General features: G+C 43.0%; 1 protein-coding gene across 4 annotated transcripts in view; it reads left to right on the top strand.

The window, feature by feature from the left end:
• cort (cortex) overlaps positions 1 to 23,952 on the top strand; it is a 450,495-nt gene extending 426,543 nt beyond the window's left edge. For 3 of the 4 annotated variants that reach the window (XM_011310140.1, XM_011310139.1, XM_011310141.1), the window contains one exon: positions 23,676 to 23,952. In XM_011310140.1, the coding sequence (XP_011308442.1) occupies positions 23,676 to 23,818 (143 nt within the window). In that variant the 3' untranslated portion in view covers positions 23,819 to 23,952. The remainder of the gene's footprint in view (positions 1 to 23,675) is intronic. The other variant, XR_892462.1, reaches the window with a different exon arrangement.
• The last annotated feature ends 2,242 nt before the right edge of the window (positions 23,953 to 26,194 follow it).

The following is a 26,194-nucleotide window of genomic DNA, read 5'->3' as shown; positions in this document are numbered from 1 at the left end:
GAACCGGCACAAAAGTTTAATGCGATTTTACAATGAACAAATCAGACGTGTGAGAGATGCAAAAACCGTTATACATGCCCCGAAATGTCAATGCTTTTTTTTAGACTTTTTTAAGAGAAATAAATTCAAAAACTTACCTCCAAGTAATCCTCGGCTTCCACACTTTGTTCTCACACACAACACAGTCGCCGCAATTAAAAAATTTGTCCAAAAAACACTGAAATTGCACGAAGCAAAAAATCACTTCTAGCTCAGTGGGGTTTCTCTGGGAGAAGGAAGAAGGAAGTGCCATCAGCGCCATGGTAGCGCGGTACCAATGCGCAGACCACGCAAATTATTTTCTAAATAAATTATTATTTTTATACACTATATATTGTATATTATTAGGAATAATATACAAAATAGATTTTTTTACTGCGCCAATTAATTTTATTATAAAAGTACGGATCCGTATCCATCTCATCAGTAAAAGTACGATACTAGTACGCCGTACCAGTATTGTACGAGTACGGCGTACCAGTATCATACCCATTCAAAATACATGTATGGCGTACGAATATAATACTCATGCAATGATAGTATGATACTAATCCTAATAATAGTACGTCGTACTTGCATTTTTAATTGATATAAGCAGAGGTTTATTTGCGTAACAACAAAAAGCATAAATGAAAATTTCAGCTGAAAGTAGAATTAAAAATTTTTTTTTGAACAAGTAAAAGCGAAGATGAAAATGAAGGGAGAAGAAAATTTTGAGAGTGATATTTATCATAAATTTGAAAATTGCAAAAGAATTTTTGAAAAACGGGGCGTCATTTGGAAAATTTTTCCATCAATTTATTAATAAATGAATACATTTTCTTCAAATAATCTCATACCTATCGCATCAGTATTATGAGAGTACGCAATACTTGTATTTTCAAAAAGTACGATACGAGTACGATGTACCGACACTGTACCCGTATTATGACAATACGCCATACTTTTTTTGCGAATTGGTACGATACCAGTACGCCGTACGGGTATCGTACGGGTTTTCAGTACCTCATTCGTACAGGCTTGCAGGGGTACGGCGTACGCATACTATACTAGTATCGTACGTGTATCTGCGTACATCGCCATCTCGTGATAGTATGGTGCAAGTACGATACCAGTACGACCGTACTCTTTGAAACACAATGGTAGCACAATATATTGATTACAGGGACTGAACATCTCAAGTGACTGAATCCAGTAATGTAAATGAATGAAAAGGTCGCCGTTGGAAACGCTAAAGAAGACAAAGCCCTCCACAAAGTGCCGGCTTGAGAATGCACATAGCTGATACATGTTGTCATATGCCCATGTGTTAGCTGACTTTTATTTATGTGCGAGCACTCTTAAATTAACGATCTTTACAAAACTAACGCCACCAACGGTAACTAGCTTCGCCAATCGCCAATTCGATTTTCGGAAAAAAGTCCACTTGGCGCGCCCGGCTTTGGTGTAAATCAGTCACACTTGGCACCTTCCATTATAAGGTAATGTGTAACACAGTGTCGAGAAGGACAACGGTAATTAATCAACGACATATCGTAGTTGACACTGTGTCACTCTGTGGCCCTTGATGCGAAACACCGATTGTTACCGATCAATTCATTAGGGATGAACGCATCACTACTTCATCATTGGATTGTAACATTACTGACCTGGAGTAGTCAAAATTCTCACTTGATTCAAATGAATATAATATTCATGATTTATATGATATCCAGTTGATTTCACGATTGACTATTCATTCAGGATAATTTACAATCGAATATTTTTGAAGCAACTATGTCACCAAACTTTGAATTAATTTCGGAGAATGTACAATATTTTCCCCGGAATTTGTTGTTGCTTTCTAAAACTTCGAGGCCCATATATGAACCATTACCCATATATGTATTTTTTAAGGTATATATACAGAAGAGCAGGCGCGCCAAGTGGACTTTTTTCCGAAAATCGAATTGGCGATTGGCGAAGCTAGTTACCGTTGGTGGCGTTAGTTTTGTAAAGATCGTTAATTTGAGAGTGCTCGCACATAAATAAAAGTCAGCTAACACATGGGAATATGACAACATGTATCAGCTATGTGTATTGTCAAGCCGGCACTTTGCGGAGGGCTTTGTCTTCTTTAGCGTGTCCAATGACGACCTTTTCATTCATTTACATTACTGGATTCAGTCACTTGAGATGTTCAGTCCCATTAATCAATATGATTTGTGAAGGACATGTTTGGCGTGTTTTTTATTTCACGTATTTTTTTTTCAATAAAACTGAGAATATGTTTTGGGAAAATATGATCATACAATAAAACCTCCACTTGGCAAAATTTTTTCACAAATTTTAACTAGATGCGTAGAGACTTTTCTTTTGCCCCTGCCGACCCTCTTGGAAATTGGGTATTGGCGTGGGAATAATAGGGTTCAATTTTATAGCTCCAAGGGATCAACAAATCTCGGCTTTCGACACTATTCTCAGTCAGTTGGGCCTAATTTAAATTGAAATTTAATGTGACACAATTTTCCCCTAATTGTTTACCGATTTTTTAATTTGTTAAGATGATGCCATTTAAAAAAGGAGGTTCCATAAGGAATCAACAAATCTGGATGGTTCAGGCGAATCTCAATTGTTTGACCATGAGTTTGCGCGATGATTTTTGCTCTAATTGTTCAACAAATTTCGCATTTCTTGACAAAAATGAAGACATTGAATAAAAAATGTTCTGAGGAACCAATCAATCTCGATGTTTTACACTCTCCTACGTCGCTTGAGCCATCATTTGCACAACCGTTTTTGCCGCAATTGTTTAATATTTCAATTTGTCAAAAAAAAGAGAACCGTAAAATAGAAGTTTTTGAGGGTACAATAAATTTCGATGCTTCAGGCGGTTGTCTACCGTTTCAGTATTTATTCACACGACAAGGTTTTTACAATTTGTTAAACAAATTCCGAATTTGGTAAGAAATCTGAAGCCGTTCCAAAACAAGTTTTGGATGGACTAATAAATTTCGGCGTTTTACATCATTCTGGGTCGATTGAGTTTAAATTTTCAAAACCATTTTCCCCCCTATTTTCTAACAATTTATATATTTGTTAATAACAATGAAGCATGCCAACTACAGTCGGAAAAAAATGTTTCCGAGGGAACGCTCAATTTGGATGATTCAGACAATTCTCTACCATCCAAACATAAATTTGAACACAATTTTTTTGTCCCGTGGAAATAAAACCTTCTCACCCCCATTAACCACGGAATTACCCTATCAATTTCTCATTTAACATAAAAAACAGATGAAAAATTTTTTGGGGGCCCTCTCAAGCCCCACTGTTCAACGTCACTCTGGTTTCTAGCCATTTCCGCCATTACCAATAGGCTTGACTTTGAGATCAAGCTTCTTACTTGAACCGCAAAGTGCGAGGGTGTAAAATCGCCAGTCGGTAAAAATTTCCCTCCATTCGGGCCACTGATCTCTATATAACTGGATAGACTATCCCTATGCCCCCACTACGCCGACACTGAAGCAGTACTGTAGGACAAGCAGCGCCTCAGAATAGTAGCTCGAGTACTACAGTGCCTTTAATTGCGCATGCGCGTCACCCAATGGAGGGTGATCACCGCTGATCTCTATATAACTGGATAGACTATACCTATGCCCCCACTACGCCGACACTGAGGCAGTACTGTAGGACAAGCAGCGCCTCAGAATAGTGGCTCGAGTACTACAGTGCCCTTGACTGCGCATGCGCATCACCCAATGGAGGGTGGTCACCACTGATCTCTATATGGAATGCGCATCACCCAATGGAGGGTGATCTCGGATAAACATGCTTCTCCCCTTCCACTGACAACTGCGCTGAGCATGCGCACTTGATAGAACTTTAGTTCCCGGACTACTATTCGGAGGCGCTGATTGACTTTCAAATCGGCCTCACCAGGGGCATAGGGATAGTCTATGCAGTTATATAGAGATCAGTGTTTCGGGCCTTAAGGCCCGGGTGGAGGGATTTTTGCCCGACATGTCCCTATGAAATTCCCTAGGGTGAATTTCTAAATTAGGGGTTAGACAGATGCGTCAAGATAGAGGGTGGGTGTAAGGGTGAAACTGGGACTGAGAAAGGGGTGCGTGTGTAAACACGGTGTTTGTAGGCATGGTTAGGGGTGAAATGAAGGGATGAAAATGGGATGAATGCTTGCAGGAAATTGGGAGGTTTTAAGGTGAAGGGATAAAATGCTTCCGAATAAAATGGGGGGTTTTTACACCCTCATTAACACATTCCCAAGATGGCCGACGCGGTAAGTCTATACAGGGGTGACAAAAAATGTCTCCACAGGGCTGGGTAAATCGACTCAGGGGATGATTCGGAGTCGATCTATACCTATAAATTTTGACCTTTCTTTTCACCCTCACTAATACATTTTCAAGATGGCCGACGGGGTAAAAAAGGGTCTACAGGTGCATGTAGATTGATTCACGGAATGATTGGACAGAGTTGCGGAGTCCAATCAGTTAATTGGGAAAAAATAAAAATAGAAGGGTGCATTGGAATTAAATTAGGGGTTGAGAGTGGGAAAAGTGTGCGAGGGTACAAAGGAGGTTCATGGTTCAGGTTCATGGATAAATTCATTCGCCAAAAATGATTGTTGAGGTATGAAGGACGGCGGTGCTCCATATAGGCAAGAAAAGTGAATGGAAGAAATGGCTAGGAGCCGGATAGCTCAGTTGGGAGAGCACCCGATGCATAATCGGAAGGTCCCGGGTTCAAGTCCCGGTCTGGACTATCCATTTTTTCAGTAATTTTTCTCGCAAAAATTATATGGAGAATTATCCTGTTCCCCTTCCTACCTCATCCAAATCCTATCCAACGACTCCTATGACGTCACAAATAGAATGTGGAACGCTATGTAAACTTCCCTTCTAAGATGTTGGGTTGAGGTTGGAATGATTCATGGGGAAAATGAGGGTTGATGATGGGGTGAATGCATGGGAAAAATGAGCGTTGAGCCTGGGATGAGTCTATGGAGAAAAAATAATAGGTTGTAACTTGGATGAGTATATCAGGGTGAAATGGGGGTTGATGGTGGGATCATTCATGGAACCAATGAGGGTTGATTGTGGAATGAGTAGATGGGACAAAATGGGGACTTAACGGTGGGATGAGTGTGTCAGGCAGAAATGAGGATTTTTTCCATGACTCATCGCACTATCAATCCCCATTTTACCCTGCAACACTCATCTCACCCTCAAACCCCAATCCACCCTCATAAATTCAGTCCACCTTCAACCCCTCAGTTTCTCCCATGAATTCATCTCACAGCCCCCATTTTGTCCCATCCACTCATCCCACCATCACCCCTCGTTGTTTCCATGACTGATCCCACCATCAAACCCCATTTCACTCTGACAAACTCACCCCAGCCTCAACTCTGCATTTCTTCCAATGCCCCCACCATTCATCCCATCAACCTCCTTTGAACCCTGGCACACTCCTCCCACCCTCAACCCTACTCAGAATCACCCCCTGAGTCGATTTACTCACCCCTGTAGAGACATTTTTTCTTTACCCCTGTATAGACTTTGATTCCGTCGGGCATTTTGGAAATGTATTAGTGAGGGTTGATAAAAAAGGGTGCAATTTATAGGTACAGATCGACTCAGGATGACCACCTGAGTCGATTTGCCGACCCCTGTAAGGACTTTCTTTTACCCCATCGGCCATCTTGGAAATGTATTAGGGAAGGTGGGAAAAAAAGGTCGAAATTTATAGGTACAGATCGACTCAGAATCATCCCCTGAGTTGATTTACACACCCCTGTAAAGGTTTTTTTTTTACTCCAGTGGTCATCTTGCAGGAGGGTTAGTGAGGGTGAAAAAAAAACGGTCGAAATTTATAGGTACAGATCGACTCAGAATCATCCCCTGAGTCGATTTACCCACCCCTGTAAAGACTTTTTTGTTTACCCCATCGGTCATTCTGCAGGAAGGTTAAAGTTAAGGTTAAGGTTAAAATACGGATAGTCATTTGCTGCCCTCTTGCCACCGAACCCCTACTGGGCTATTGTGGCTCCGTTTTCCTACTGATCCCTAGGCCAGCTTTTCTCACCAGTTTTAGTAGATTCCCGGCGTCTAGGTCCGCTACGTAGCTGATGCTAGGGAAGGCGGTTCCCCAGCAACTTAGCCTTGTTGTAGCCAGTGCAGGGCAACTACGAAGTATATGCAGGCTGTCCTCGTCTACCTCAAGGCATAATCTGCAGCGGGCATCGCTTTTTTTGCAGTGTGCCCTAAACCTACCATGTCCAGTGAGGAGCCCGATTGTGGTGCTCAGTTCCTCTCTTTTCATGTTGAATAGCTTTTCTGCCCTTTTCTTATTTAGGGTTGGCATGAGGGCTTTGGATTTTCTGCAGGTTGTGATCTGCTTCCATCGCCCTTGGTGTTCCTTCAGGAGTTTGTTTTTAATTTGCGACATTCCGGTAGCGAAAGAGACTCCCACTTCATGACCTGGTCATCATTTGTCGCCCCATGCCTTGCCAGTGGGTCCGCTATCTCGTTTCCTTTTATCCCTTTGTGACCCATGCCAAAGTTATTCTATTGGTTGCCCCTAGTGCTTCTATAGCTGCCATCGTCTCTCAGACCAGCTTCGAATCGGTGCTTGGTTTCTTTAGGGGTTTGATGGCAGCTTTGCTGTCCGACCAGACATATATATGTTTTCTTGAGGTCGGTTTTGATAGCAGAAGCTCTATGCAGTTTTTAATTGCAAGGATTTTTGCCTGAAAAACAGCGGCCAGGGGTCCAATGGACCAGCTATCTCTGTGGTTTTCTTTTGGCCCGTATAGCCCTGCACCGTATTGGTGTCCACGGCCCGAGCCATCCGTGTGCCACTGTATTACATTGCCACCTGGGGATTGTTTTACCATTTCCCAGTCCTCCCTGTTAGCTATATAGGTCTTGAAGCCTTTCCTGATCAGGTCCCTCCTGGTTGTTCTATCCTGATCTATGTTCAGGGGGCTCCTCTCCAGTATATGGAGCTTGACATGTGTCGCACTCGATTGATTCCATTCCCCTTGGCATATCAGCCTATATGTACAGTACCGCGAGATGAAGTGATGGTGTGTTCATTGCCACTTCCAAGGCTTCGGTCGGTGTGGTTTTCATCGCCCCAGTTGCAGCCCTGAGGAAATTTCCCTGAAGTGCTTTTAACTCCTTCTTAATCCCAACCTTCCTTACTCACCAGCGTACATAAGCCTTGGCAGTAGTACCATCTTGTATAGCCATAGGCTGATTTTGGCGTTGAAACCCCAGGTCCTTCCTATGGTTCTTTTGCAAGCCCAGAGTGAGGCATATATATTGCCCATCTGTGTGGCTATGTGTTGCTTCGAGTGAAGCTTGGTGTCCAGAGTTACTCCCAGGTACTTCTCTGAACTAGCATAAGCGACGTCCACTCCTCCAATTTTAATTGGTCGTGGAGTGACCACTTTATATTTTCTGGTGAAGATCATGGCAGACGTCTTTCCAGGATTAACTGTTAGTTTCGTTTCCCTACACCATTCCTCCAGTATTCCCACAGCACGGATTTGTCTGTCTCTTAGAGTTTCGAGGAAGTTTCCCCTGGCTACAATGGCTATGTCGTCAGCATAGCCGTTCACCAGAAAGTTCTCTTCTCTCAATTTCTCTAGAACAGGGATGGGCAACCTCCAGGTAGGTCGGAGCAGAATCATAAACTCGAGTTAGGAATCCAATAAAGTTTATAACCATGCCAATTATAAGGGTCCTAGTACGATCATAGTGGGGACAGTAGTGGGGCGGCCTCACAGTCGCCGTATTGGGGAGCGTCCCATGACGTCTCTGTCAAATGATAAAATGGGGAAAATGGCCGCCGCGATTAATATACATTTAAAAATCCACACATGGAAAAAAAATTTTTTTGAATATGAAGATAACTATTGGTCATTGAAATAAACATGAAGGTACTCGTCAAATTCAGCTTCCCGAATTGATGACATCTTTCAGCTTGCTTTTCAAATGTTTGAAAAAATACCAAACATTGCAGTTTTGGTCGGCTGATGTTGATTCTGAATATAAAAAAGAAATATTTTTTTTAATAATATTTTTTTTTTATTTTCTTCAATTAACATTTTTACTTCAATCAATGTCATTTCTTGAATAAATAATTGCGGCACCACTTGAACATGGCATTGTGGAGTTTGTTCCTTGCCTCTGAAATTAAACAGCTAGTTTTTACATTTCATTTGTAACGTCTGCTTTGAAAATTAATAAAAATGTCATGGTGAAGAAAATTTCACATTTTCCATTTTTGACTCATTTCCCCGCTTTTTCTTTTCTTCAGCGACATTTCTCCTCTGTTCCTGTTCTTGAGTGTTACCCCCCATTTGGTTGATTTCAGCCGAGGAGAAGGCCCTTTACGACTCAGGTCATAAAGGCCCGTCACCCGACACAATAAGCATTCGTTTACCCTTTGTTATGTACTAATAGAGGTCGAGAGCACGACTTGCTCTCAGAGCAGAGGGTGCCCATCCCTGCTCTAGAAGGTCATGGACAACTAGGCTCCACAGGAGTGGAGACAAGACTCCACCCTGTAGACAACCCTTGGTCGGCTGCCCTTCTACGTTTGTGCCGTTGTGTGTGGCAGTTATTTTCCTACTCTCCAACATGTTTTTCGTCCAGTCAATGATGCAGGCTGGAAAATTTTTCCTCGACATGGCCCTTGTTATGACCTCGTATTTAGTACGATCAAAGGCGCCCTCGATGTCCAGGAATAGGCTGAGTGCGTAGCCCTCTCCCTCTATCTGCTCCTCAATCTTGGCCACTAGGTGATGCAGGGCCGTTTACCCGTCGACCTGCCCTGTAGGCATACTGTGAGGGTGATAGGGGTTTCTCAACAAGCAGTGAGCTTTTTATGTGGTGATCCACCAGTCTTTCCAATGTCTTCAAGATGAAGGAGGTGAGGATGATGGGTCTGAAGTCCCTGGGCTTGATATGCCCGTTCATTCCAGGTTTGGGGATGAAGGCAATCCTCGATCTCCCCCAAACTTTTGGTAGAGTCCTTAGTGCTAAGCTTGCCCTAAGTATTTTCGTTAAGGGTCCCAGAATAATGTCGATCCCCCTCTGCAAGAGGATTGGGTAGACTCCATCGGGTCCCGGTGCTTTTAGGGGTTCAAAGGTGTTGACGGCCCACTCTACCCCTTGCGGGTAGACTATCTTAGCTGCCAAAGCCCATTCCTGCGGCTTGTAAGTGCCTCTACGGGTTGTTGTTCCTTGTCTCATATCCCCCGAGTTCGTGAACCCCGGAAAGTGCTTTTCTAGCAGCAGTTGGAGAGTTTCTTCTGTAGTCCAGGTATAGCTTCCATCCGGTTCGATGAGACAACTCAGATTAGAAGCGCCCTGTCCTCCTAGAATCTTTACCAGCCTTGAAACTTCAGATTGGCTCTCCACCCCACTGCTAAATTTCTTTCAGCCCTCGTTTTTGGCTATTACGAGTGCTTTATTATATTTCCTCTGAAGATCTCTGCGGTCTTCGAGGGCCTTCTGCCTGCTGTTTTCCGTGTACGCGGTCTTCACCTTGTTCCACGCTTTCCTTAGGTGGCGTCTTAAAATGGACAGTTGGTTATTCCACTAGCCCACCATTTTTATGTTCCGCGGTCTTTTAATGGTGCAGCTGTTTTCATAAGAGTCCCTGATCACTTCCCGAGACATTCGGCTGCATGTTCCAAGTCTCTCGTATTTCTGAACTTTGAGGGTACATCTTGGATTCTCACGAAGAGTTCCTCTCTGTAATTGCCCCAGTTTGTGTCCTTTGGATTTCTCCTAGGGACCTGCTCCGAATCGCACTTTAGCGACAGGCGTATTTGGCTGCGGTCTGAGCCCGAAGGTTCTTTCGAAACCCCCAGTCTTTTGCCCAACGTGCCATGCCTGTCGTGCAAATGGTTTTATCCAACACTTCATGTCTTCTGCAGTCCATGAAGGTTGGTTCTTTCCCTCTGTTCAGGATTTGGACGTCTTTTTCCATAATGAAGTCGTTCAGAGCAGGGCCCGGCAACCTGGGCTCATCGGGCTCACGCGGCTCCCGAGGTTCGTTAGTGAGAGCTGGGAGAGGGGCCTCATCCACTTAACGAAACTACCTGCTCTAATTCTATTTTTCTCTCTCCCTGAGGCCTAGTTTGACCAATATCAGCTGAGGGCGGCCGTGTGATCGAGCGGCAATTTTCAACTTTTCATAAATTTGAAATATAAATATCAATTTTTCACTCGAAATAGGCAGCAATATTAAACAAAAAAATATTTCAAAGCTTTCATGATGAGCACTCACCGTGGAGAATTATTTTATGTCCAGGCGATATTTGCAGCCATTTACTAAAAAAAAAGCAATATTCGACGGCAATTTTAATTCGAATCTTAATTTTGGATTTTAGAGGGATGAGCAATATTCGTGCAATTTCAATGTCTGTCGAAAATCAATATAAATTTATTAATATGCCGTTTTCAATAGTAATGGATGGAAGGATAGAACTTGGATTGCCCCGAATAAGTGACAACTATGTCCGACAGTTTCGATGAATGATTATGGTCAATGCAAAACGCAGTTTATATGGTGCACTATAATATAGTGCAGGTTCGTTTCTTGGAAACCTAAACATTGGAATTGAAGTAATAAAAATAAAATCGAACAGTGCCAGAGATGCTATCCTTCCATCGAAGTTAAAGATTAGAAGGTACGATTCACCGGAGAAATAATGAGAAAATTGATTTTCTCATGCTACGAATAAAAAATTTCATTTTTCATCTTGACGTGGCAAAATAAGCAAAAATCAAAATGTAATATGAAAATCGGCAATGGAATTTCCAGGAATATATTCCATAGTCGACAATGGCAACTTTTCATTTTTCAAATTTAGAGTTCCAATATTACTATTTGAAAGAACAATAATAATTGCCGACTACCATTTCGGAAATAAATTCTCCAAGGTTTTCCTATGCAAATTTTACTTTTTCAATTTTATATTTATAATTTTGAACTGAAATGTGGCGCAAATTCTGGTGAGTCCGCCATTTTTATTCGACTCGCACGCCACTCTACGTGGCTGACTAAAATATCGTCACCACTGGGACTTACTCGCACACAATGGTTGGCTAATTGGGTACACATTAGGATGAGAGGATTATCCCGACCCTTGTAATAGGCTGGCTCCCGACTAACTGAAGGTTGCCGGGCCCTGGTCTAGAGCTTCTCCTCTAGCATTGGTATTTGAGCTTCCCCACCCCAGATGGTGTGAGTTCGCATCGCAACCAAGCAGAAGTCCCAGCCTTTCGTCCATCACTTTTTTGACGAGTTCTTCGACCTCCCTTGTTGGGAGAGGTTCCATGGAATCATAGGGCAGGTATGCCGATCCCGCTATGAATTCCAGGGCCTCGTTCTTCTCGGTGAGGACCTTGAGCTTCACAGCAGTGAGGTCCTCTCCGCTGTGTTGGTGTAAGAAGGTCGCCTGTGCGCCTTTTACTAACACACAGGTCCTATTCGTCTTTCCTTCGGAGTTCGAGTGAAAAATTCTTCCACACCCCCCGGCCCTTTACCACCCCGTTCACGAACTACGGTTCGTGAATTAGGGCTATGGCTGTCTGCACCCCAGCTAGCGTCTTGCAGAGAACTGCTGAGGCGCTTTTACTGTGGTGGCATTAGCTTTTACTGTGGTATTAGTGTGGGCTATTTTAACCGACTTATGAACCATTTTTAGGTTCACCCGTCGACAGGCTTGTCCTTTTCCTCATGTCGGTTTTTCTCGAGCAACTTGACAGTTGCTCTTTGAGTCCCGCAGTGAGGTTTCAAATTGCAAGCCTCTAGGGCCCGCAAGGTTTGATCCCTGATCAGGGCAGCAAAGTGGGCGCCGGTAGCTCCCCCCGCTTCGCTGCCTCTAATCAGGACCCAGTCACCCTTCAGGTAGGGGTTCTGCCGTCTCATGAGCACGATTGCCTCCTGGGCGGTGACATCCTCGTCCCCAAGGTGAACTACCACCCGGTGTGGCTTCGGTAGCTCCTCCGCTGGCATCACCATGAGGACGAGGTCCCCAATTTTGTTTTCGGGGAACAGTCCTTTCAGCCAGTTCCCCGTTTCTTAGTCGGTACAGCCGACAATGGCGGCCCCGTCCCTCTCCCACACACCTTCAAAAGTCGGTGCCTTAAACCCTTCTGATGGGGAGAAGATCTGGGACCTAAGTAGTCCCTTCAGGCCCTTGATTTCGTCAGATGTGATTTTTCGATCTCGGTAGTTCTCTGGGACAAGAGTCCACCTGATCATTTTCTTTGCGACCTGAGCATAGGTGCCAAGATCAGTCTTGGGCCTTTTCTCAGATCGCGTGTTGTAGGGGCTTGGGGTGCCATCAGTTTTCAGCCGTTTCGTGGCTGCTCCCCTTGACATTCCCTCGCCCCTACTGTCACCCTTGTTTGTCCCAGAAGGAGTGCTTGACGCTAGGTTAGCCCTTCTCTCCTTCTGGAACCGACGCCTTGCCGCGCCACTTATTTTTTTCCCCCTGGATTGTTCTCCACTAGGTCCAGTATTCTGGCCCTGGGGTTCTTCCGTCCCAGGTGGTTTTTCCATTTCTTTTTGTTTCTTGGTCTCCATATAAGTCCCACGAGTACCATGGTGATGCGGTATCACCCAGGCAGAGCCGTGTATGCCTGGGGCTTGGCTACTTACGGTCGGAAGTCGCCTGGTATCCGAGGGAACCGTTTGAGATGCAACTTCCCCTGCACCATGCAGCCATTGGCACGGTATCATACAGCGTAGCTTGGGGGAGCTAGTTCGCGATGGGGGTTTTCGGCTTCCCTTGTGGTTTCCCACGTTTCGTTCGGCCTTATGTTCCCCATTAACCTGGTTTTAACCTGGTTCCCCATTAACCAGCCCCGCGCAGAATTCGAGGCATCTCTGCCCCGGCCTCCGCCGAGGTGGTTATTCCGCCCGGCCGTCCTCCTATCCACCACCCGGAGACGCGCTCGGTTGGTGGCTCAACCGCGCTCTCCGCACCCCAGTCAAGGGGTTTGGAGAGACCCGAGTGCAGGAGGGTTAGTGAGGATGGAAAAAAAGGTCGAAATTTATAGGTACAGATCGACTCAGAATCACCCCCTGAGTCGACTTACCCACCCCAATGGAGACATTTTTTTTACCCCTGTACAGACTTACCCCGTCGGCCATCTTGGGAATGTGTTAATGAGGGTGTAAAAACCCCCCATTTTATCGAGAAGCATTTTATCCCTTCACCCTAAATCCTCCCAAATTCCTGCAACCATTCATCCCATTTTCATCCCTTCATTTCACCCCTAACCATGCCTACAAACACAATGTTTATACACGCACCCCTTTCTCAGTTCGATTTTCACCCTTACATCCACCCTTTACCTTGACGCATCTGCCTAATCCCTAATTTAGAAATTCACCCTCCCAACACCATTTATTCGTATCTCCCCATTGGCATATTATCCCCCCAAAAGTGCCCCTCCTTCGTAAGCTCCTGATCACTTCTGCGGTGAAACTCATTTTTGCCTGTTCGAGATTGAGAGGCCCCACTATCGCCATCTGCCTAAACTTCATTTCCATAAAATTGATAGCTGATCGCTTCGTACTCGCGGACAAAAATTACGGGCGTTGAGTGCATCGAATCTTTCCGGGAAAAATCGCGAAAAATGTAATAATTGTGTGTGTTCACGGGCCGGTAATTGGGTTTCGCGAGTGAGAAGTGGATGTGTAAATTGTGGGGAGTGTTTTTATTCCGCAGTGAATGAGCCGCCATATTTTTCCCCAAACGATTATTGGAGAATTCATCTTGGCGAAATCTAGGGGGTTTCTTTGAACGTAATTTACACGTTCATTCCTCAAATTCCCACCCCTGAGACCTAATTACCGGCCCGGCAAAAATAATTATCTGTTGATTGACCCTACGATTATATTTTTTGAGGGTCTACAGGGGCCGGCATTCTGTTCCCCGAAAAACGCGTTTTTTCTAGGGAATTTCCTAGGGACATGTCGGACAAAAATCCCGCCACCCGGGCCTTAAGTGAATTTTGTGACGTAGCTGGGGAAGGTAGGAAACTGCCCGTATGTCTATTCAAGACACTGGAGAGAGATAACGTAGGATTCGAGCGAGAGAGAGGAGATACGACCTTAAAATTCTTACCGATCGGCCGGTAGGGCGTATATTAAATTACGTAGCATTATCAGGTCGTTTGGTAAAAACTGTAGCCGGTTCGGCAGCGTAATCCCTACTAATTATCTAAATTAATAGTAACCATGGGGTAGGTAGCAAAATAAAATGTTGAAACAGCTGAAGGGATTTCCATAAGGATATGGAGCCATAAGGAGCAACGAGGTAGCCTACTTCGCTGGTCAGGTAGCGTAATCTGGGGTTTTCATAGAGAAGTCCGCAACCTCTAGCTAAATCAGCATTAGCGACGGGGTAGATAGCCGTACCATTAGTCCCATAATTTTTACCAATAGCAACAAGGGCTCCCTGGCATAAGGAGCGTTAGGAAGCGTCTTTCCCAGCTTAGGTAGCGCAATAAGAGGGTTCGATAGTCCGCTCTTCACCTAGTAGGTAGCGGATTCATTATCCTGAACGCGGTTAGAAAACCGTGTAGCTAAAATCGACGGAAAGGTAGCTGGGATAAAATTTCCCCGCGCTATTACTGAATGGATTAACTAGGGATTATGATGACTATAATTGTTATAATGATAAATTATTGATCAAATAATTAATTGTTTTACTACTGAATTAATTACCCTAGCAAACTATCATCCACGTTAGCTCAGCCTCATGACTGTAAGAGAGATAGCGATAGGTAAAGCGATATGGCGGGCTATATAGCCACGCTAATCACCGAGAGCTACGGGCTGTCAGAGCCCGGGGCCGAGTGGCCCGTGAGAGTGCCGGAGCAACTCTGCCGTTTGGAGTGGAGAGTGCTCCCTAGTAGCTCTGCTCCCCACTCCCGACTCACGCGGCTGGAGTGCGTGGGGGATCGTCCGTGGTTCTGATCACCACCGCGAGGATATCCCTGCTGGTAACGTTTCCTGGAGTGCGCCAAATTCAAATGTCCCCAACCAGGCTTTCCAGTTAACCCCTTATCTGGACCCCTGGCCATTTGAATGCCCGCCCCGTCTAACGTGGAACAGTTCTCTGGAGTGGAGAACCAAGTGTTCCGACAGAGGTGTCTCATTGGGAGCTGAGGTTCAGTACTATAACCTCAACTCCCCACGCGTAGGGAATTAGCGGACCCAATCGATACGAGAGGCAGAGAGCGTGATTTATTCCAGTAAATATTTTTCATTATTATTAACGCGAAAATCGCGTTAAAACTTACTCCACCATCAACCCCCTACTTTACCCTGCAACAGTCATCCCAGCTTCAACCCTTTATTTTGTTCCGCGCACTCACTCCACCATCAATCCCTCATTTTACCCTGCCAGACTCGTCCCAGCCTCAACTCTTCATTTTTTTCCGTGCACTCTCTCCACCATCAGTCCCCCATTTACCCTGCCACACTCATCCCAGCTTCAGCCCTTCATTTCTTTCCTTGCACTCACTCCAACATCAACCCCCTATTTTACCCTGGCCCACTCATCCCAGCTTCAACCCTTTATTTTTTCTTTCCGCTCACTCTACCATTAACCCCCTATTTTACCCTGCCACACTCATGCCACTCTCAATCCATCATTTTTTGTTGACGGATTCATCCGATACCCAATCTCTCATGTCACCTTCGCATCCATGCCCCCTCCCCCGTTCTTCGCCACCATGCGCCTATTTGTTTAAAAAAATGAATAACAATGGATTTCTCATTCCCACTACTCTTTTATTCCACCCCCTGTAAATTCAAATTAAAAATCCTTAATCGTTCAAATTTTTTTTCCAATGGGGCCCGAAAATTTGGCACCCGCACTCCGGAGCCCCAGACGGCACTGGAAAAGTGTGCCATTTTGCCAATTTTTCTCTTATCGACGGTGTATTTTTTAGATGGAGCTCCGAAGTCTGCGGCAAACTCTGGGGGGGTAAAAGTTACCAAAATTTTCCCACGAGAAGGCCGGGCCTTAACTCCTAAATTTTGATAATGTTCTCCTAAATTCCACCAAATTACCACCTACATATTTATGAAGAAAAAAGTTTGGAAAGTTAACAAAAAAAATAGATTTCTTCCAAATGCACAGTGCCGTGAAGCCCGCGATTAAACGCCTACGGTCAATTCGGTTATCGAGGTCGGTAATATAACCCTACCGCCATCTCTCGACATTTTCCGAACGCTGTTTTCATGTTCAGTTCTGCCCATTATATATTTTTTATAATTTATCCCAAAATAATCAAACAAACATCGCCAAATGCATCAAATAATCCACCTTATTCATCCCACATCATTCTTTCATCTGTTTTCATCGATTTCTGCCTGTTTTCCATCCAAAAATTGCATCCACGCAACATCCACGCAACATACACACTACATCCACGCTATAGCGTGGATGATAGTTTACTAGGGTAATTAGTCATTCGCTAGCAATTAATTGGACTAATTAGTTAACTGGTTTCGCAAAACGGGCAAATTAACGGTAATTCGCGGTACGTAACTCGGGGGTATCGTGAATTCTAACCATAAAAATTTGATACCTAAAAGGTAGCGTCCCCATGCCCAACCGAAATCCACTAAATGTCTCCGGGAGCATTATTTCATCACTCAGAGAAAATCACCCAACCGTATAAAGGGAGCCGAATAATTACTGGAAAGGTAGCAAAAGGAAATCCGACAAAGCTAGCGAAAGGTTATTAGGTCGCTGAGTCTTTGCCTGAGCAGGGGAATTCCGAGTGTCGAAAATTCATTTGAAGAAAGAAACTAGGTTAGAAACTAGCGTAGACACTAGGTAGTGATAGGCAGCACGGGAGAGAGGCATTCCGAGCCGCGTGGAATCTCTCATGAAATTAATTCGAAAACTCTGTTTAGCATGATTAGGTAGCACTAGGGAACATTCGGTAGCATCAGGGAGTATAGGTAGCTTTCGGGGGAGACCTTTTGCCTTCCCCATCATGAGTTTCCCCGTGTGGCGTCATATCGCGCGGCAGCGACGCCATTTGCATTTTGGGATGTTCCATGGGATGAACCATTTACTTCCTGGACTAATTGCACTGTATTTTGTATTCATTGGTACGTACCATGTTACCAGTGAAGTTCGTGGACGGATTTAGCGGCATAAGTGGCTGTGAAATGGCTTTGGTGTTGTGTCCTCGGGGACACTATAACTCACGGCCCGGCAACCTGGGCTCATCGGGTTCACGCGGCTGCCAATGTTCGTTAGTGAGAGCTGGGAGAGGGGACTCATCCACGTAAAGAAACGGCTCTAATTCGATTTTTCTCTCACCTTGCGTCCTGGTTCGACCGATACCGGTAGAGGGCGACTGTGCGATGGAGGAGCGAGTGACACCCGCGACCGCCACTTTTCCCCTATCCAATGCGTGAAACTTAAAAAAACACAAAATTCCCTACTACCTGAAGAGAGTAAAAATTAAAATGTAAAGAGCGCATCTATTTAATTGCAACGATCTCGACAGCTAGTTACTATTATAATATTTATCAGTATAAGACATTATGACAGCGTATCTGACATTCAGTGGTAAGTCGTTTATTTGCAGTGCCTTTGGTGCTAAAATCTTTTGCTACTATTTGTACGCCACTTAGTAATATGTATATCAAAATGGATAAATACGCTGACATCAGACATTTTTAATGGTCGATTTATTTACTCATCAACATACCGAATACTGTCTCCACTCCATCGGAATAAGGGATCGATTAGGAAATTATCCATTGTAATGAGGCAGAATTTCGCGCCCCCCTCCTGCCCCCTAATTAATACATCTTATTTTTTTTAGGCTAAGTTAGATTTAAGTTAATCGTTTTGCCACCGTTTGACAATCCATCCCTAGATACTCCTTACCCCAGCCCCTACTGACTCTCGCCCTAGCACTCACGCATCAAGGAAGAGGACCCCACGTGATCCCGGAAAAAAGAGACATCCCTCGAGCAAGTCCCCCGTGTCGAAAGAAAGAAAAGGACACGCAATCACGAATACCCCCGATTAGCACGGATTATCGCCGTAATCGGGAGTAAGAGTTGAGGATGATTGGAAGAAATCACTCGTGCCACAGCTACCCCACGAGTCACTGCCCGGTAAAGTAAAAGAGTGACCCCGAAGAAACCCTGTGAAAAGATCCTCACAAAGTGTGAAGAGACAAAGTGTGAGGAAAGGAATTAGTGTGTAAAAGGAATTATTGGAGGAACTATTTTGAGAAAAACTGTGAGCAGAACTATTGGAAAGATTGTGAGGAGGCGAACTATTGTGAGAAGAGGAATTATTGTGGCAGATTTTCGTGTGTGAGAGGAACTATTGGAAAGCTATTGGAAAACTATTGGAACTGAGGAAGATAACTATTGTGGAGAGGCTACACGGAGAGAGCGGAGAGAGAGAGAAAGAAGGAAGGAGGCAAAAGCCCAGAGGAAAACCAAGAGAATTCTGAGGACACCATTCTCCGTGAGTGCCCCATTTTTATTCCTTGCCGCAACAAGTTTCCCGGCCCCTGAATATAATTTCCTCTCAACGGTGAGCCCCCAGTAAATTCACTTTCTTTGTAATCCAAGTCCCCTATTAATTATTACTTTCACAGTTGGCCCACCTCACTCCTCCCTTTTTTTTTCAAAGGTAGAGTCGTCCCCTTTTTTTGTTATATGGTTTCGCATAGCCGCAAGTGAGTTGGCCTTACCCCCCCACCCTCGAGTTAATTAGTTAATAGTCAAAAGGCCTTGATTATTTGTTGTATGGATATTTGTTGAATGGAAAAATGAAGAGAGTTAAGTTTAATCTCTATGAACCGCTCCTCGTGTAATCATTCAAACCCCCTCCCTCTTATTATTTCAGGTCCTCGCGCAAATCATAGCAAATCTCCCTTAATGATTAGACGAGAATAAAGTTCCTGATTTTCGTGCCTTCGACGGGAATATTCATATATTTATTGCCTGGCCAAGGTCACACCATTCATAATTGATTGCAAAGGAAAATAATCACCAATGTCCGTACTGCTTAATTGAATTTTGTTGATGGCCTATGTTTATAGAAATATCTTTCCATGTATGAGGGCCGTTTCATAAAATACTCATGAGTGTATAGTAATTCTATTACCAATATATGAAAATCCAAACGTTGTTACCTGGTCCAAGAAGTCCGGTACATGCCTAATTGTCCATGCCAAGTCACGCCCGATCCATATTGGATTTGAAATGCTTTGTCAGCTCAAGACCCGGTTAGGGCTTATAAGTTCGATCGGACCTACGGGCCTTCTTGGGGCTTCATCCGGCTAGTATGCGCTTATTTTGTTAAATTGAAACTCAATTCCATAGAAAAACACCATTATCGGAACAGGTCAGCCTATTCGCATTTCTTTTTGGTTAATTGTGGATTGTTTAAACCTAGCCTAAAAAAAAGTGTGCCAAAATGATTTCTACGGGCGTCCTTCATTCGCAACAACCCATCCGTTACTAACCCGCCACGAAGTTGCTTAGCTTTCATGCCTCTTATGAGCCAAATGAATCGATAATTGAATATCCATTGTCTATATGCATTCAGATCAAATCTAATTATCTCGAATTTATGGTTTAATATATTTACGTATCAAATGTAACTTCTCGACTTGACAATTTGTCTTCCCAACTATTATTATTATGAACGAGTTTGACCAACATCCTCAATTAATTTCACTTTTTAATAATGTTGATTCACATTTGTTTAATATTTTGTAACGAGCATCGGGGATGCCCGTTAGAATCCCCAATAAAATTCAGAAATAGAGAGAGCGAGGCAAATAAAATTACGGGTCAGGTTTAGAAAAATTTGGATTTCCCCCCTTTCGGGGTGGTTTAGAGTAGGCTAAGGGTGAGAGGGATTTTTAGAGGATGAGAGAGTAAGCCCTCCGGGTCGGGTAGGTCCGGCTAAAAAGCCGGCGCTCTAGGAAAATGGGTTCTGCGGATTAATTGGTACGGGTGGCAGGCCGTACGGGGTAAAAATATTAACAACCCCAACGGATTGCCAAAGACTGATTACGGGTGGAAGGTCGTACGCGGTAGATTCAGTCACTACCCCTACGAATTGCCAAGACTGAATACGGGTGGAAGGCCGCTCGGGATAAAATCAGTCGTTATCCCGGCGGATTGCCAAATTAATTAAGGGTTAGGAAAATAAGATTAGGTTAAAGAATTAGGAATAAGGGTCTTTTAATCCCGAGAACCCAGGGGAACCGATCCTGAGGAAAAGAAGGTGATAGATAAATTTTAGGATTGGGGAATTAATTCAAATTTGAATTAATTCCCCCGCGAAGGGCTTGGCCCATAATAAGGTAGAGGGATCCACCAATCGACACCCGATCGATTGGTAGGCGTGATTAGGGGGGTCAGCGTCACGCGACACTGACCTCCGAAAATCAGTCACGCATTAACCGCGGTAACATCCACACGTGAGTGAACAGGAATGAGTAGTGAGACTTGACGAGTGCATCATCCAGGATACCAGGACAATTAGCTGCAGCCAGGATGGTCCTGAAGAGAAAAAGGAAGGCAGCGAGAAAATCTACCGTGAGTTTTTACGGTTATATTTAACGATTTTCCCCTTTTGGCGGCTCCCCGATAATTATTGGCGGTTGTGATATTTTTCCGAGCCATGGAAATGGCCTCGGTTGTGTCGCCCAAAGTTTGGGTGGTTTTGAAGAGGTTTGGGGAGGATTTTTCGGAATAATTTCGGCTTGCATTATCCCCCAGTGCGGTTGGGGGGTCATTAGTGTGAATTGTGGGGTTTTGAGAGTATTTTTATGGGAGTTATGAGCGAAATTGTCCACGGCCAACAAACAAGGCCAGTGGTTCTCCGTCGTGGTGCCATCGAGGCAGCCATCGAGCGGCTACGTGCAACAGGTGGGGAATCGCGTGTTAAATTTCCTCGCGATTATTAATTGCGTTAACGGGGTTAATTATGTACTTCTGTGTCTAAATTTTTGTGGGATTGAGGGGAATAATGTCCCGAACCAGATGGTTCAGGGCTTTCCGGAATCCGCTGAGCGGATTCCGGGTTATCGAATTTTCAGTAGAGTTGGATGGGTTTGGTGGATTTCTCCTCGCTGCTAACCGAGCAGCGAGGCATCGTGCCGTCTCTCTCGCTCTCTCTCGCTCGCGCTCACTCGTCGAGGGTCCGATTCCGGGAAATTATCGATTTCCCGGGCGAAAATAATATTTCGGTTATTCCTCGGAGTATCGCCGATCGATAATCCTTGAGGCCGCATTCCGGTGGAATTATTTTATGGGAATGTGGAATAGTCAACAGAATATTTCAGATTTTGTTAAATAATTTATTTTTCGCGGTGATTTAATGAGACCAATGAAATTGTATTTAGGGTTTTGTTAGAAAATTCATATTCCGCGACGATTTAAGGGGGGAATTAAAATTATAATTGGGGATTTTGCTGGAACTCTGGTATTGAGAGGGAATTGAAAATTGCTAATAAAATTTGGAAGCAGATTAGCCTAATTAAATCGTTATCATTCATTATTATTGTACCGAATTTTGACGTGAATAGCGGAATACGTAGGGACAATGTTTTGTTGCATTAATTTATTTCTCGCCTCCCGTTTCCTTTTTTTGTGTATTTTTCCCGATTTTTCCGATAACCTTGTTCCAATCTACAATCCACCCCTCTCTCCACAACAGGCATCCTGAGCGACCCGAGGACCGTCACCTTTCCCCGAAAGCCGAGCTATCCTTTCCGTTCCCTTTTGGATTCCCTTTTTTGGATTTTAGAGAGTAAGTTTGAGTTAAGATTTTAGGATTTCGAGGTACGATTTTCGATCGAACGAATATCGAGATTAGTTAAGTTTAGGATTACAGAATTTTTCGGTTTGGTAATTCCGGTTAAAGATTACCTGGCGCCCATTTGATTAAATTTTAGCAGGTTTATTAGGCTTAGGGGAAGTAGGGCGAAGGTAATGGGCATTTTCCATTCCCCGGAAAATGTCACGTTACAATTTATAGAATACGACAGCCGAAATCGCTGATTTCTGCGATCAGAATCTGTGAGGCATAGACTACGGCATACCCGAGACCGGCAGCCTTATTTATTCCGAATCAGGACCGAATTTATATTACCCATAACTTGGCGGGGGCGGCTAGCTTTATGTCATCTAAATACCGTGTATGCCAAAAACCGTGGCATACACGGTATTCAGGGGATAGGAAGCCTCATTTGACATGAATCCGTGTCGGCTATATCGCACATATGACTTGTCGGAGGACGGCAAGACCGCCGTATACTTGGCGCACTAATTCATGTGAATCATTAATTAACCTATCAAATAATTTGGAAATAATTCGGGGGATTTTAAGGAGATGGTTTCATAATTTGGGGAGATCTCGTTGATTAATTATTTATTTTTTTTTATTAAAGCGTATAGTTAGCGAAAATTTCTTATTTTTTATTTTTCTGAATTGAAAATTACATAGAATCATTTGGGGAATCGATTTCTGTAGATTTCATAATTTGGGGAATTGACAAAGAGTTGATAATTAATAAATAAAATAATTAAATCAATTTCCAGTCGGGCGCGTGCGCGCCTGTATACCCGTTTCATCGTTCGTCATCGGGCGCACTAATTAATGGTAATCATTAATTAACCTATGAAATAATCAGGCGATACTTTGGGGAAATTTAGGGAGTAGGCTTAATAATTTGGGAAGACCTCGTTAATTAATTATCAATTTTTTAAACTTAACGTACGTAATTACCAAAACCATCTTTTTTGTTTAAGGGAGAATCATTTGGGGAATTGATCCTAACTGTTCTTCTAATTTGAAAAATTGAAGAAATTTCAATAATTAATAAAACAGTTCATTGTTGCTAGTTTTTGAAAAATCGAAAATCAAATAATGCACTTATTCATATTGATTTCCACTCAATTTTTTCCCATTTTTTTGAACTTCAAACTTCTTTGTCAGTTATTTACTTGCTGTGTTATTATCATAGGAAAATCGTCGTTTTCCAATTATATTTCACCGATGCACAAAAAAACGAAAAATTTATGTTTCATTCAGTTTCCCATTGTTTTCTTTCAACCCTTAATGTTTTTCACTCAATGTCCATTTGACAAATCACATTATTTTGGATTTTTGGCACGAAAAAACAGAGAAATGGAAGAATTATTTCCACTCTAATTGACTAGTGTTCTCTTTAATTAATGACTCCCATTAATTAGTGCGCTAAGTATACGGCGGTGACGGCAAGCCGGGTATGGCCCGTATCAACCATGTCTGGTATCAGGCTGCCGACATCAAGTCAACCGTATTAATTTTTTAGTCGGGTATATGAGTGGCTGAATTATGGTAAGGTAACAAAGGAATACGAAAACTATATTGAAAGACGTGAATACTTTCATCAAAACTGGATGCTATTGGCTAAAGTCATTTCCGAATTGAATGAAGGATAAAAACATTGATTGACGATTGGTTGCATAAATATTTGATTGGTTTTTTTTTCTCAGTACATTAATATAAAGGACTAAACTTTGCCTCTTATCATTTGCAGGAATCCAATTATCAAATGCCTTATTAATCTGGGATTTTTTTGGTCATCAAGAGTACGCTTGGATTACTGACACCAAAGAAAAGAAGAAAACTGCATTCTTCCAGAACATGGAAAGTAAATTGAATAGCCTTTGTATTCGGTGAATGATCATGGCACTGCGATCCGCATTTGAAATCTCTATCGAGCTAGAGCTGTTTTTCAACGTGCAACTTAATCCAATATGTGCGTTCCAAATGAAAAAAAATGTCTTGCTTATAAATAAAATTCTTGCTTATGATTCTTGCATCCTTTCCTATTATTCTTTAGTATACTTGTGGAATGAAATATTACGCTATTACATTGGGGGTGAGAGATAATTAATTAATAATTTTGTAAATAAAAGTGTCATACACTAAAGTTCATGTTAACTGTTATCCAATTAGCAATTATAAAAAAAATGTTCACCGATTCATTGTGCCACATCCTCCCTTATTGGATGGTTAACAACCGTGCGCTTATTTGTGTTTAAAGTGCTTTTATCAACCGATACAGAACAGAAGGCTAGAGGAATGTTTTAAAAATGCAAACTAACGTATCTGGACATCTGTTCTCCAGTTTCCTATCCTTGGGATTCTCGTAAATATGCCACTGCATTGCCGGCAATGCCGCAACTTGTATTTTACGCCGAACAGCAGAATAGGGATACTTGGTTCTTTATTTCTGTCCCCACCTTGAACCTGGAGAGAAAAATGGAAGGTAGTATTCTGTTGCGCCTGTTATCAATTTTTTTTTGTTTTGTGTATTTATTTGGAAGGGGTCCGCGAGGAAAACGATATGTTATTGCTTCAATAATAACGTTGTTTACATATATATTGGATCATTAATCTGAAATGATTTATGCCAGTTATTAAGTACGGAATGATGTCTATGCGTCATTTTCTTATGTTTGTTTGAACGGCGAGCGGTCGGGCTGGTTCTATTGCGTGTAAGCATTGATTAAATAATGAAAATAGGACTGTTACAACTTATGTCATTATTGATACATAACATTCTTGTTTCCATTATGATGGACATAAATTTTAGCAAATAATTTTCCATTTTTTTTACAACGTTGTCCAATATTCTAAATCAAAAAAATAGAACTACTGTCAAGAGAGCCAGTTACAGGAGGCAATGTCTTTCCGTCATACCTATACGGAAAGTTCAATTTTACTCTTCACACCACAGGAACAATGTGGTCTATTGGCCATCCCCCAGTTCTGTTGTTTTCGAGGCTCCTCGGGATGATGTAACCCACATTCTTCCCGTCATTTACAAAGAAAATCAAACTGCTCCGCATATTGATGACGGAATAGTACATTGTGCATTAAGGGCGGAAAGTCATTTTTCCCGTTCGAGGTGCATATGCTATTTTTCAACAGGGCAAGTTGTGTGTTGCTGTCTGAAAAAGTGAAGGCAAGTGAATAGTTATATACTATTGCCAAGGATATTTACTAAGAATAATAGATATATTTAGCATTAGTCAATATTATGGGAGTTTCTATAGAATGATTGCCAGATTTACTGGTAGAAAAAAATATATTTTGGTCGTATTTACATGGAAAATTCTATTTTATTTTACTTTCGATTTTACCGGCGTGTTCATCACCTACGGCTTCATCTCCCCGACTGGAAATTCAGACAGGGGTCACACCAGGACCTAATAATGTTGCCACATTTCGTATTTGAGGCCCCAATCAGGCAAAAATGGGAGTGGCACCGAAAGGCCTGATCCGGGGTGTAACGCTTTGGCAAATCAGACCCACATGATTTCTGCCTTACCCGGTCCACATAATCTCTGCCACATACAGCCCTGATAAACGTAGACTGAGACGGGCCGGACGAGATCTCCTGGACAGGGCTAGATAGCTTAACTAATGCGGGGCCGGATCATCAGGACTAGTTCAGGCCCTTACTTATCCCCTTTAAACAGCCGGATATATTTTTTACTCATGGCATTGGTAAGAGAATTATTTTATTTCATTAATAATTGAATGTAGTTAACAAGCGTAGTGTTTAACATTAATTTTCATGGTGGTACTAATGGTGAGTTACTAATGGTGATGGCATATGGCAAATTTTGCGAATTACCATTATTTTGTGAAGTCCATATACATCTGTTCCTTATCGTCTATGACAAGAATTGTTAATACATTAGGCCAGGCATGGGCAATCTCCAGGTAGCTCGGAGCAGAGCCATAAACTCGAATTAGAAATCCAATAAAGTTTACAACCATTTCAATAATAAGGGTCTTAGTACTAGCATAGTGGGGGCAGTAGTGAGGGCTTCACAGGTACTAAGGTGTGGAGTATCCCATGAAGCATCTGGCAAGAATTTATCCTCCGGAAGGGTAAAACTTGTCGCGCATCTGATTATTTTTTAATGCACACATGAAAAAAAATTGAAATTTTTCTGATCGACTTATTTCGCTGCTTTTCCTTTACTTGAGTCTCATTTCTCCTCTTTTCCTTTTCTTAAGCGTCACCCCCACTTCGGTTGA

Source organism: Fopius arisanus, unplaced genomic scaffold (genome assembly GCF_000806365.1).
Source record: "Fopius arisanus strain USDA-PBARC FA_bdor unplaced genomic scaffold, ASM80636v1 scaffold00073, whole genome shotgun sequence".
Classification (NCBI taxonomy): Eukaryota; Metazoa; Arthropoda; class Insecta; order Hymenoptera; family Braconidae; genus Fopius; species Fopius arisanus.
The sequence above is the reverse complement of the archived record's forward strand: the minus strand, read 5'-3'. Positions and strand labels throughout refer to the sequence as shown.